Raw genomic sequence first — 13151 nt, forward strand, 5'->3', positions numbered from 1 at the left:
CATTAAATAAAATCCAAGGCCTAGACACAGGGGAATCGAACCCACTAAACCAACAATACATCTTAGCATTGCGGGTCTAGTTTCTTAACCGCCTAACATACTTTACTATAAATTTCTCGTATTAACCATTAAATAAAATCCAAGGCCTAGACACCGGGGAATCGAACCCACTAAACCAACAATACATCTTAGCATTGCGGGTCTAGTCTCTTAACCGCCTAACATACTTTACTATAAATTTCCCATATTAACCATTAAATAAAATACAAGGCCTAGACACCGGGGAATCGAACCCACTAAACCAACAATACATCTTAGCATTGCGGGTCTAGTCTCTTAACCGCCTAACATACTTTACTATAAATTTCCCATATTAACCATTAAATAAAATACAAGGCCTAGACACCGGGGAATCGAACCCACTAAACCAACAATACATCTTAGCATTGCGGGTCTAGTCTCTTAACCGCCTAACATACTTTACTATAAATTTCCCACATTAACCATTAAATAAAATACAAGGCCTAGACACCGGGGAATCGAACCCACTAAACCAACAATACATCTTAGCATTGCGGGTCTAGTCTCTTAACCGCCTAACATACTTTACTATAAATTTCTCGTATTAACCATTAAATAAAATCCAAGGCCTAGACACCGGGGAATCGAACCCACTAAACCAACAATACATCTTAGCATTGCGGGTCTAGTCTCTTAACCTTAACCGCCTAACATACTTTACTATAAATTTCCCATATTAACCATTAAATAAAATACAAGGCCTAGACACCGGGGAATCGAACCCACTAAACCAACAATACATCTTAGCATTGCGGGTCTAGTCTCTTAACCGCCTAACATACTTTACTATAAATTTCCCACATTAACCATTAAATAAAATCCAAGGCCTAGACACAGGGAATCGAACCCACTAAACCAACAATACATCTTAGCATTGCGGGTCTAGTCTCTTAACCGCTCGGGCTACCGTGGCGTCCATAATTTCGAATAATGTAACTTCAAACAAAAACAAAAAAAAATTGCCAATGTTTATAAAAAAGGGTTTAAAATGAAGGTCAGCATATAAATTTAAAATGGCCACCTCTCTAAAAGTAAATTTGGCTTTAAAATATTTTAATCTTAAAACAAGTCTGGCCAATTCTAAGAAAATGTAAACAATCTTTTTTTTGTAGATTTTATTTTAAGTATTCCAACTACGCTTTTGCCAAGTATTTAAAAAAGAAAATTAGGTGATATAGTCGTTGTTTCATACATCATTTTCTTATAATTTGAGTAAAAAAGAAGCTGAATTTTTCCGCCTCGTGTCTATAAATTTTAATAGCTACTTAAAAAAATCTTCTTTGCTTCAATCTCGGTCTGTAGATGACAATAAATGCGCTTGTCTTGTGAATTCTTTTTAGAGTTCTATATTTTTTTTTCTTCAACTTCTTACTGTGTACGCAGTAAGATTACCTCCTCGGAAGTGACGTGCAATATTTTTGGTACGACATACATACGACACACTGAGAGGAAGTCATGTGTAACTGGTTACATGTGTTTGTGGTAGCTATTTATTTATAATAAATATGCGTCAAGGTTTTTGCAGTTTTTTTTACATTTGCTATTTATGATTGTGTGTTTGTAAATTGGTCCATCCCCTTGTGCTTTTCTCATATCTAAACAAGAAACGTTTTACGAGAGACAAATAATAGATAGCGCTGTCATGATGCCAAAATTTGGCCCTCGTCACAATCTCTCTCTCCCTCCCTTGCAGAGGTAGTCATGACAACCAAAGAGAAATTTCTCACATTTATTTTCTCCAAATTCTCTTTCTCTCGAAAGTAAAAAAGAGAATCATCCATTAGTCGTGAAATTGTCTTTGCTCTGAGTAGTGTTACCACGAGTATTGCAGTTGTTGGGAAAGAGAGGGGGTTGGCTGAGGGTCTTGTAAAAAATTTTTATTTTATTCGGCACTCATTTGGAAGTGGGAGGTAATGAGCTGGTTATAGTTCAGTGTCAGTCCATCTTTGCGTATGTTCACAGTTGCTGAGTGCTATTCTACTCCCATTATTATGTACCCATTATTCCCTAATTATATCATAGTGCGTAGTAATTATTATAGTTCCAATTATGAGGTTAATAGTGCCCAAAGCAAAAAGGAATATTACCAACAACAGAACTCCTCCACTAACAACGTCCACGACCTGCTCCTCCACCACCACCACCACCACGACGCCTACATCATCCCCGTACCGGATACGTCGTCCAAAAAAATGGAAACACAAATTCATACCCAGCCAACAACGGCAGGAAATGACCACAGTGAAGAAGAAAGCTGCTGCTGCTGCTGTAAGAGATGACGTAGTAGCAACAGTGGATAGCGATTACTATGCCAACTGTGAATGTACCTGTTTCACACCGTTACCGGATGTAGTAGTCGACGTAGTGCGTAGAAAAATTGTAATTTTTTGTTTTTTGTTTTTCTTGTATAAGTTTTTCTTTTTCCCTCTGCTCTCTCTTTTTTTGCCGTCTTTTGGTAGAGGAAAATTGATAGTGCAGATTTTAGAATTTGGATTTTCTCTGGAAATACAAGTTTTCTTGGTGACAAAAAAAGTGGGTTTTGGATTAGAAGTCCGTGTTGCATTGTCATATCTTGTGAGCATTTAAATTTAATATTTTTGGTGACCAGGAGTTCTTTTTTTGGAGGAACTCTAATTTTAGGAAGGTTCTGTGCAAGGTTATTGTGGTGGTTAAGCCTTCCCTCTGATAACCAATTAACCGAGGACTAAACGAAGTTGATAAATGACCAAGTTTGAGGAAATTCTCTTCTCCAGTTGGGCGAATTTTTTTAAGGTTTTAAAATGAAAATTTTATTGATTTCATCGAACTATGCTCTGTGCCCCACTTGAGATACTTGTTAGCAGTTTCCGGCCAACGCTGGAACATCCTAGAATTGGATAGATGGTAGGAGAGAGTTTTAAACGTCACGGTAAGTGGTTTTGGTGAAGAGGTATGCTGAGAGATTGTTGCTGAAGGGTTTAGGATGATCCTATAGATTAGTGTGGAAAGTTTTGGTTCCTGGAGATGAGGTCATGATGAACGGTACGGTTGGAAGCTGGGGTTTATACTTTGGATAGGGTAGATTGTTTGGGGTTTTTATTGGAAGAATCTAGTGGGAGGCCATCCTACTATTCTGCTGTCAATGTCCTTACCGGTCTGATGTAGTGTTCTGTCGAGTTTATAATGTTAGATCAGGGGTCTCCAAACTACGGCCCGCGGGCCGCATGCGGCCCCCTGAGCACATTTATCCGGCCCTCGCCGCACTTCCGGAAGTGGCATCTCTTTCATTGTGTAGTCAGTGAGAGTAGCACTATATGTGGCGGTGCAAAGCGCTGCGTTGCTCTTGAACAGTACTACTTCCGGTGACGCGGGACGGACGCGAAATAACAGCAGCAACAACACTATAACTAAACCGGACATTGGACCATCTCATTAGCCAAAAGCAGGTCCATAATTCCCACAGAAATACTGGACAGTTTGTTGATTTAAATTTAAGTGTTCTTTATTTTAAATATTTTATTTTGTTCCCGTTTTGTTTTTTTTACTCTAAAATAGTTTTTTTTTTAGGCCAGCCCTCCAACGGTCTGAGGGACAGTAAACTGGCCCCCTTGGTAAAAAGTTTGGGGACCCCTTTGTTAGATGATACGGGGTAAGTAAGGTTCTTCTGTGCTTGAACCCCTCTTTAACGGACTAAATCTATGGGAATGCCCCAGGCATCCATTTTGAACCAGTCAAATCTTCATCTAATTAATGGCTTTCATGCGGAGGAATCTTCTAAGCTTCTAAGTTTTGGAGTCGAATGAAGTTTGGAATCAAATTACACCTTATTAGAGACATCAATCAAAAAGAATCACTTATTGTTTCAGGCGTGATGGTGGAGACGAAAAGTCCAAGTGTAGTGAGCAATTCTTCCAATACAATTGTCACCTAGGTGCAGAGTAATGCTTTCTCCAATGGAACCATGAAAAGAGATCCACCAAGCCGCTGCTCTCTCTCTCAGCCGTGGAGTATGAGCTCCAAGTTACTCATTCTGCTAGCGTTTCCACAGTTGTCACCAATGTAGTTTTCTGCCTTGTGTCTATCTATGTTTATCCTGTAAAACCTTTTGCTTTGGAAATAGGAAAGCTCTCTCTCATTAAAACAAAATTGTTTTTGAATCATTATTGGCAGAACTCCAGCTCAGGGACTTTGTTTGCTTTAGATCTTGCGGGCACAGTCTCTTTTAGGGTTTCTCTTTACATCTGTGAACTCATAAAAATTGTATTTTCTTTTCTTTTTCTTTTTATTGCCGCTCTCTAAAATTCTATTAATAGCTATAAAAATAAAAATGACATTAAATTATGAGATTTTATTAAATAAAAGCAGATCTAGATCATTAAAATTAATTATGCGGTTAAAAATTTGAAACTAGTGCTTTTAAAAATTTAATAAAATTCTTAGAAAGAAGAGAAAGAATAAAAATAATAGTTTCCTGAGTATGTATGTTTTTATAAATACATGTGCAATGTTTATGTGTTTGTTAGTGTGGTTAGGTCATGGGTAAATTTGGTGTTTGGTTATTTTTTTGCATTCTGGTGCAATTTTAAAAGTTTTATTTTCTTTGGACCACTTTGGTGTTTTTTACGTGAGATCCTAGAACCAAGTACTCCGTGGAAACACTAGTTCTGTCGTGGGTCTGTCTGTCTGCATGTATATTGACTTCACCGCTTTATTGTCTGCTAATGTGGAGCTTCCTACGTTTGGTAGCTGTAACGTTGTGCTTATATCTGGTAAGCTAGATTTTTATTGAATTAGTTTATTGTTGGTAGCTTGATTTGGGTTTTTGGAACGTAGGAGTTGGTGATTATGTTTTTTTTGGGGGGGAGTCGGGATAGAAGTGTGTGTTCTAGTCGTGTTTAATGGGATTGTTCTTTGTCCTAAAGCAGTGGTCGTGGAAGCCATTTTGAGTTAAAGAGTGGTTAAGGTGTTCAGGATAATTTGTTTTTGTTTTCGGAGTAGCATTGGATACTCACGCATTCGTTCAGGCTGAAAGAAGTCCTTTTACCACAAGGATTAGGCTGTCTCTTTCTTGTCTGAATAAAGTACTGTTTAGTGTTTTTTGATAGATGCGCTGACTGAGCTTAGGATGTTGACCCAGTCATCAACATAGATTGAAAGGCATTTGTGGCATTTATACCTCGGAGTAACTGAGCTTAGCATGGTGATCAGTCAACTTAGATTGAGAGACATTCGTGGAATTTCTACCCCGCGGAGTAACTGAGCTTAGGTTGACCAGTCATCAACATAGATTGAGAGGCATTCGTGGCATTTCTACCCCCGTAGTAACTGAGCTTAGCATGGTGATCAGTCAACTTAGATTGAGAGACATTCGTGGAATTTCTACCCCGCGGAATAACTGAGCTTAGCATGATGATCAGTCAACTTAGATTGAGAGACATTCGTGGCATTTCTACCCCCGTAGTAACTGAGCTTAGCATGGTGATGAGTCAACTTAGATTGAGAGACATTCGTGGCATTTCTACCCCGGAGTAACTGAGCTTAGGTTGACCAGTCATCAACATAGATTGAGAGACATTCGTGGCATTTCTACCCCGGAGTAACTGAGCTTAGGTTGACCAGTCATCAACATAGATTGAGAGGCATTCGTGGCATTTCTACCCCCGTAGTAACTGAGCTTAGGATGTTGACCAGTCATCAACATAGATTGAGAGACATTCGTGGAATTTCTACCCCGCGGAATAACTGAGCTTAGCATGATGATCAGTCAACTTAGATTGAGAGACATTCGTGGCATTTCTACCCCCGTAGTAACTGAGCTTAGCATGGTGATGAGTCAACTTAGATTGAGAGACATTCGTGGCATTTCTACCCCGGAGTAACTGAGCTTAGGTTGACCAGTCATCAACATAGATTGAGAGACATTCGTGGCATTTCTACCCCGGAGTAACTGAGCTTAGGTTGACCAGTCATCAACATAGATTGAGAGGCATTCGTGGCATTTCTACCCCCGTAGTAACTGAGCTTAGGATGTTGACCAGTCATCAACATAGATTGAGAGACATTCGTGGAATTTCTACCCCGCGGAATAACTGAGCTTAGGTTGACCAGTCATCAACATAGATTGAGAGACATTCGTGGCATTTCTACCCCGGAGTAACTGAGCTTAGGTTGACCAGTCATCAACATAGATTGAGAGGCATTCGTGGCATTTTTACCCCCGTAGTAACTGAGCTTAGGATGTTGACCAGTCATCAACATAGATTGAGAGACATTCGTGGCATTTCTACCCCCGTAGTAACTGAGCTTAGGTTGACCAGTCATCAACATAGATTGAGAGACATTCGTGGCATTTCTACACCCGTAGTAACTGAGCTTAGGTTGACCAGTCGACAACATAGATTGAGAGACATTCGTGGCATTTCTACACCCGTAGTAACTGAGCTTAGGTTGACCAGTCATCAACATAGATTGAGAGACATTCGTGGTATTTCTACACCCGTAGTAACTGAGCTTAGGATGTTGACCAGTCATCAACATAGATTGAGAGACATTCGTGGAATTTCTACCCCGCGGAATAACTGAGCTTAGCATGATGATCAGTCAACTTAGATTGAGAGACATTCGTGGCATTTCTACCCCCGTAGTAACTGAGCTTAGCATGGTGATGAGTCAACTTAGATTGAGAGACATTCGTGGCATTTCTACCCCGGAGTAACTGAGCTTAGGTTGACCAGTCATCAACATAGATTGAGAGACATTCGTGGCATTTCTACCCCGGAGTAACTGAGCTTAGGTTGACCAGTCATCAACATAGATTGAGAGGCATTCGTGGCATTTCTACCCCCGTAGTAACTGAGCTTAGGATGTTGACCAGTCATCAACATAGATTGAGAGACATTCGTGGAATTTCTACCCCGCGGAATAACTGAGCTTAGCATGATGATCAGTCAACTTAGATTGAGAGACATTCGTGGCATTTCTACCCCCGTAGTAACTGAGCTTAGCATGGTGATGAGTCAACTTAGATTGAGAGACATTCGTGGCATTTCTACCCCGGAGTAACTGAGCTTAGGTTGACCAGTCATCAACATAGATTGAGAGACATTCGTGGCATTTCTACCCCGGAGTAACTGAGCTTAGGTTGACCAGTCATCAACATAGATTGAGAGGCATTCGTGGCATTTCTACCCCCGTAGTAACTGAGCTTAGGATGTTGACCAGTCATCAACATAGATTGAGAGACATTCGTGGAATTTCTACCCCGCGGAATAACTGAGCTTAGGTTGACCAGTCATCAACATAGATTGAGAGACATTCGTGGCATTTCTACCCCGGAGTAACTGAGCTTAGGTTGACCAGTCATCAACATAGATTGAGAGGCATTCGTGGCATTTTTACCCCCGTAGTAACTGAGCTTAGGATGTTGACCAGTCATCAACATAGATTGAGAGACATTCGTGGCATTTCTACCCCCGTAGTAACTGAGCTTAGGTTGACCAGTCATCAACATAGATTGAGAGACATTCGTGGCATTTCTACACCCGTAGTAACTGAGCTTAGGTTGACCAGTCGACAACATAGATTGAGAGACATTCGTGGCATTTCTACACCCGTAGTAACTGAGCTTAGGTTGACCAGTCATCAACATAGATTGAGAGACATTCGTGGTATTTCTACACCCGTAGTAACTGAGCTTAGGATGTTGACCAGTCATCAACATAGATTGAGAGACATTCGTGGAATTTCTACCCCGCGGAATAACTGAGCTTAGCATGATGATCAGTCAACTTAGATTGAGAGACATTCGTGGCATTTCTACCCCCGTAGTAACTGAGCTTAGCATGGTGATGAGTCAACTTAGATTGAGAGACATTCGTGGCATTTCTACCCCGGAGTAACTGAGCTTAGGTTGACCAGTCATCAACATAGATTGAGAGACATTCGTGGCATTTCTACCCCGGAGTAACTGAGCTTAGGTTGACCAGTCATCAACATAGATTGAGAGGCATTCGTGGCATTTCTACCCCCGTAGTAACTGAGCTTAGGATGTTGACCAGTCATCAACATAGATTGAGAGACATTCGTGGAATTTCTACCCCGCGGAATAACTGAGCTTAGGTTGACCAGTCATCAACATAGATTGAGAGACATTCGTGGCATTTCTACCCCCGTAGTAACTGAGCTTAGCATGGTGATGAGTCAACTTAGATTGAGAGACATTCGTGGCATTTCTACACCCGTAGTAACTGAGCTTAGGTTGACCAGTCGACAACATAGATTGAGAGACATTCGTGGCATTTCTACACCCGTAGTAACTGAGCTTAGGTTGACCAGTCATCAACATAGATTGAGAGACATTCGTGGTATTTCTACACCCGTAGTAACTGAGCTTAGGTTGACCAGTCATCAACATAGATTGAGAGACATTCGTGGCATTTCTACTCTCGTAGTAACTGAGCTTAGGTTGACCAGTCAACAACATAGATTGAGAGATATTCCTCAGAATAACCTCCGATCTTTCCCTATTAGTTGCTAGGTTCTCTAGTAGTTCTGGACTGTCACAGCTGGTAGAAATTGAAGTCACCCTTTATTCCCCAAGATTTTATAAATGATATTTCAATGTTATCTTAGGGAATTTTAATGTGCGGTTAACACGTTTCGGCAAATTCTATATACCCTTCTTCTGGGTATAATATGTACGAGTTATATTTTTAGCTACAAAACGTTGGTTGGTTTAAAAAAATTAAATATATTTTTCTACCCAAATTTCATTGATCGCACCACCAAAATTCCCGAAGGATAATCTATTAGCAACTGTCGAAAACCAAACTATCATTAAAAATATTCCTTTTTTTTTGCTCTTACAAGTTATGATCTTTTCAAAGACATAATTTTTGATATTAAGTAACTAGAGGGAAGCAAGCTAGTGAGTCATGTCCATTTAAATCTCATTTTGGCTTCATACCAAAAAATAAAATTTCATTTTAGGCATACAGAAGTGGTTGTACACATTACCTAACCTCATGCCAATTTTAGTGTGGTATTTTGTTTTGGTGTTCTTCATATATTCTTCCCTTTTTTTTAAAGAGTATATTCTTAATTACTCTCTTTTAATTTGATATCTTCCTTTGTAAATTCGTATTTTAAGCTCTCAGTGATAGATCGATTAAGAAAAAGCTCCAAGTATTTGGAACCACATAAATCAAAAAGTGGTGCATATCAAATAACATTATTTGAACATAATTAGTAAAAAAAAAAATATATATATTCCTAATTAAATATTTTTAATTATAATTTTGTTTCTTTTTTACCAAAGAAGTGTTTCGAAATTTTGGCACACAATTAGGTCATTTGGCGCCTTGATTTGGCTTATTTATCCGTGCCCCGTTGTTACTGTTATAACTAATTTCAAAACAGTACCGAGAAATCTAATTATGTGTTTTTGAATTTTAATTTTAGATTGTCTATGGGGTTATTTATAGAGTTTCTATTTTGTGCGTGACAGTGTCTTGATGACAGAAAGTGATGGTTAGGAGCCATTTTTTTTTTGGTCTGTTTACAATTGTGGGGTGGGTGTAAATAAGGTAGAGTGAAGAAGCATTTCTATTCGCAAAGATTTAGACGAATTTTGGATAGTAAAAAATCGATGATCAAAACTAAAACAAATCTTTATATCTCTCTTCCTATTGATCAGAATTCAATGATTTCTTTACCCAATTGTAGAGAAAACTTAGCCCTATAACTGATATAAATAGCAGTGTTTTAGTGATAATAGTTAACGAGATATAGAAGGTTAAAGTTTGGAGGTTTTCTAATACCCTCAAATTTCAAACGTTTATATCTCTCTTTCTATCCATCAGATTTTAATGAATTCTTTACCAAATTGTAGGGAATACAAAGCACTAAATCTGTCATAAATGGTAGTGTTTTACTGATAATAGTTATTGAGATATAGGGGGTTAAATTTCGGTGGTTTTCAATTTGCTTCAAATTTCAAACCTCTATAATTCTCTTCCTGTTCATCAGAATTCAATGATTTCTTTACCTAATTGTAGGGAAAACGAAGCACTAAAACTGACATAAATGGGAATGTTTTACTGATAATAGTTATTGAGATATAGGGGGTTAAATTTCGGTGGTTTTCAATTTGCTTCAAATTTCAAACCTCTATAATTCTCTTCCTGTTCATCAGAATTCAATGATTTATTTACGCAATTGTAGGGAATACAAAGCACTAAAACTGACATAAATGGGAATGTTTTACTGACAATAAGCAATGAGATACAGATAGTTAAAATTTGGTACTTTTCAATTTGCTTCAAATTTCAAACCTTTATATCTTGGAAAGTTATATCATATCTAGAAAATGTTCTTTTTCAAACATCGCACAGGAAATACACTGTGGCATGAAGATCACATGACTTTTTTCTTTTTTTGTGACCGCTATTCTTTGAAAGTTGTAACACATAAATTTTTTCTTCATGCTCCAAATATTTTTCAGCTGCATCTTGGACTAGAAGGATTTGAGCTCATAAAAAATAGAAAAAAAAAGGTTATTTTAGGACCTCGAAACAACGGAACACAATACCTAAAGTTTCCATTTCCTTCTTCTGCGACCTTCTAAAGTGGCTTAGATCGTCATAATAATGTTCTTTTCACGCTTTTCGTATAATGGAATCTCATATGTTCGCGTAAGAATGTAAACAGCTGAAGTAAATCAATCGAAAAAAATTGTTGTTGTTTTTACAGGAAGAAACGGAAACATTATTAGGCGAACATAATGAATTTAAAGCGGCAGCCAAAGAGACACGAGAACGAGTGAAATTACTGATCCAATTGGCTGACAGTCTGGTGGAAAAGGGACATGCTCATGCTGCCCAGGTGAAGACATGGGTGGCCGCCGTGGACAATACCTACAAGGATTTCTCATCTCGTATGGACAAATATAGGTAATTGAAAAATCATTTTTAATTGAAGAGAGAGAGAGAGAGATGGTGAGGATCAAGGACGAACGCTCTCTCTCTCTCTCTCTCTCCGCTTGACCAGGATGACCTGGGATGGTTTAGAGCGGATGCACATGTCCAGCGCCGTCCTTAGAGTGTTTCAAGCGTTCAGCGTGAGGAATATCGCTCTGGCCGGAAAGATCTTAACCTAGAAACACTATTTTCTCAAAACCAATTTTCCTTTTTTCCACTTATGTGACCTCAAAAGGGATACTTCCGGTAATAAATGCGATATCACGATACTCCTTTCCATGTAAGAGAAAGCAAAATCGCGAGATAAGCTCCAAGATAAGATGTGCAAAAAGAAAAAAAGAGCAATAAATCTTAATTTTGTTGCTATGAGGAGGTAGTAGAAAAAAAGCATGTTTTCCTAACTGTTTGCACTTAATGATCTGTGCTCTTATCTTATCAGCAGATACCGGGGAGAGACACCGATCGGTTGCTGCCATTTTTACCACCTTGTCAGTTCTCCCACCAGTTTCTCTGTGCACAGCCAGATCTTCTAGCACAAAGAGCACCATCTTTATTCAGTTTTTTTTCTTTTCGCGATAGTTTCTGTTAAATTTTTCTTCTGCGCCCCCCCCAAAAAAAATGTTTTGACGAGTATCATCACCAAAGTGTTAACGAAAATGGCCAGTTCGTCACATATGGTGGTGCTAGGCCCTCTATTGTGCACCCTATTGGACAAACAGAGCCCCATATACTGCTGCAACATCCGGAGTATTGACATAGTTCAACAAATTCAACATTGGCAATCTTATCTCTATTCAAGGTTATTTCAAAGTATTAATTATCAATTTTGTATTAAACAATAATTATCTTTTATCACGCGGCCAATAATGAGTCAGTCAGACCGATACATTGTTTGATTGCATTTAGTGAGATGCACCCATTTTTTTTTCTCCTCCCCCCACTTTTTCCTCTTTCCTGATAAGAAATTGTAATTGCAAGTGCAAATTTTTCACGAGGAAATGTTTTTGAAGTTCCCTGAAAACAGGAAATAGAACCTTTTTAGCGTGTGTTTACTAAGATTACTAAAGTTTGGACTGAAATCCGTGTCTACCTTAATATCATCGAAAACATCCGGCCGTTGAAAATTTTACTTTCTCTGTACTTATTGGAGCCTGGACTCCATTTAGGACCTTTTCTTAACCTTTTCCATTTTGCAGAAACCAGAGCTTTCCTCGTCCATTACAAAAACCATTACGTCATCGAGAACTCTTCATCTTTAAAGCGATACTTCGTAGATTATTTCCGTTTTTTTTTTCTTTTATTGTAGAAAAATCCATAGACTGTATCCGTAACATTTCAGACATTCTATTTGAAGCTCTTCCCATCCTTGCATAACAACTCCAATCTGCTTCGAAGCTGCTTTTCTGACCAATCACAGTGCTTGATAATTATTCTTCTGACGTTGTAACTTTGAGAAGGAAGGAAAATAAAGATTGTCTATACTATAAACCGCGATTCTTAGTCAGTACTGGAGGCTGCACCAAGATAGCTTAAATTTACTGTATTTTTAGTAAAAACAAGACATTAGATCGTAGGCCTTCTGCCTGAGATCACAGAAGGCTAGTGCATGGTCACATACAACGTGTTGGTACGTCCCTTCTGAGAACGTAAATCTACGCCCTCATACTTGGCCCAGGAGTCCCTCAACATTTTCTCAAGTCTAGTTAAGCATTTCAGTTCTGACATTTTTACCAATCCTCTTCCCCATGGAATCTAATCTTAAGCCCCTTAATATTGATGAAATCGCCCAAAATATGTGGATCCTCGTGGAGCTTGAATTTACTGTATTATTAGTAAAAACAAGACATTAGATCGTAGGCCTTCTGCCTGAGATCACAGAAGGCCAGTGCATGGACACTTACAACGTGTTGGTACGTCCCTTCTGAGAACGTAAATCTACGCCCTCATACTTGGCCCAGGAGTCCCTCAACATTTTCTCAAGTCTAGTTAAGCATACAGTACTGACATTTTTACCAATCCACTTCCCCGTGGAACCTAATCTTAAGCACCTTAATATTAATGAAATCGCCCAAAAAAATGTTATTGATAATCAGAAAATATTTGTAACATCCAGAG

The 13151-nt window shown here is 38.7% G+C and overlaps 1 protein-coding gene across 7 annotated transcripts in view; it reads left to right on the plus strand.

Moving 5' to 3' along the window:
• trio (trio Rho guanine nucleotide exchange factor) overlaps window positions 1–13151 on the plus strand; it is a 570361-nt gene that overhangs the window by 396023 nt on the left and 161187 nt on the right. For all 7 annotated transcript variants that reach the window (XM_074117039.1, XM_074117041.1, XM_074117040.1 and 4 more), the window contains one exon: window positions 10810–11009. In XM_074117039.1, the coding sequence (XP_073973140.1) occupies window positions 10810–11009 (200 nt within the window). The remainder of the gene's footprint in view (window positions 1–10809; window positions 11010–13151) is intronic.

The sequence above is a fragment of the Rhodnius prolixus genome, unplaced genomic scaffold (genome assembly GCF_049639745.1).
Source record: "Rhodnius prolixus isolate KJV_2025 unplaced genomic scaffold, Rpr scaffold_2, whole genome shotgun sequence".
In the NCBI taxonomy this organism is placed as follows: Eukaryota; Metazoa; Arthropoda; class Insecta; order Hemiptera; family Reduviidae; genus Rhodnius; species Rhodnius prolixus.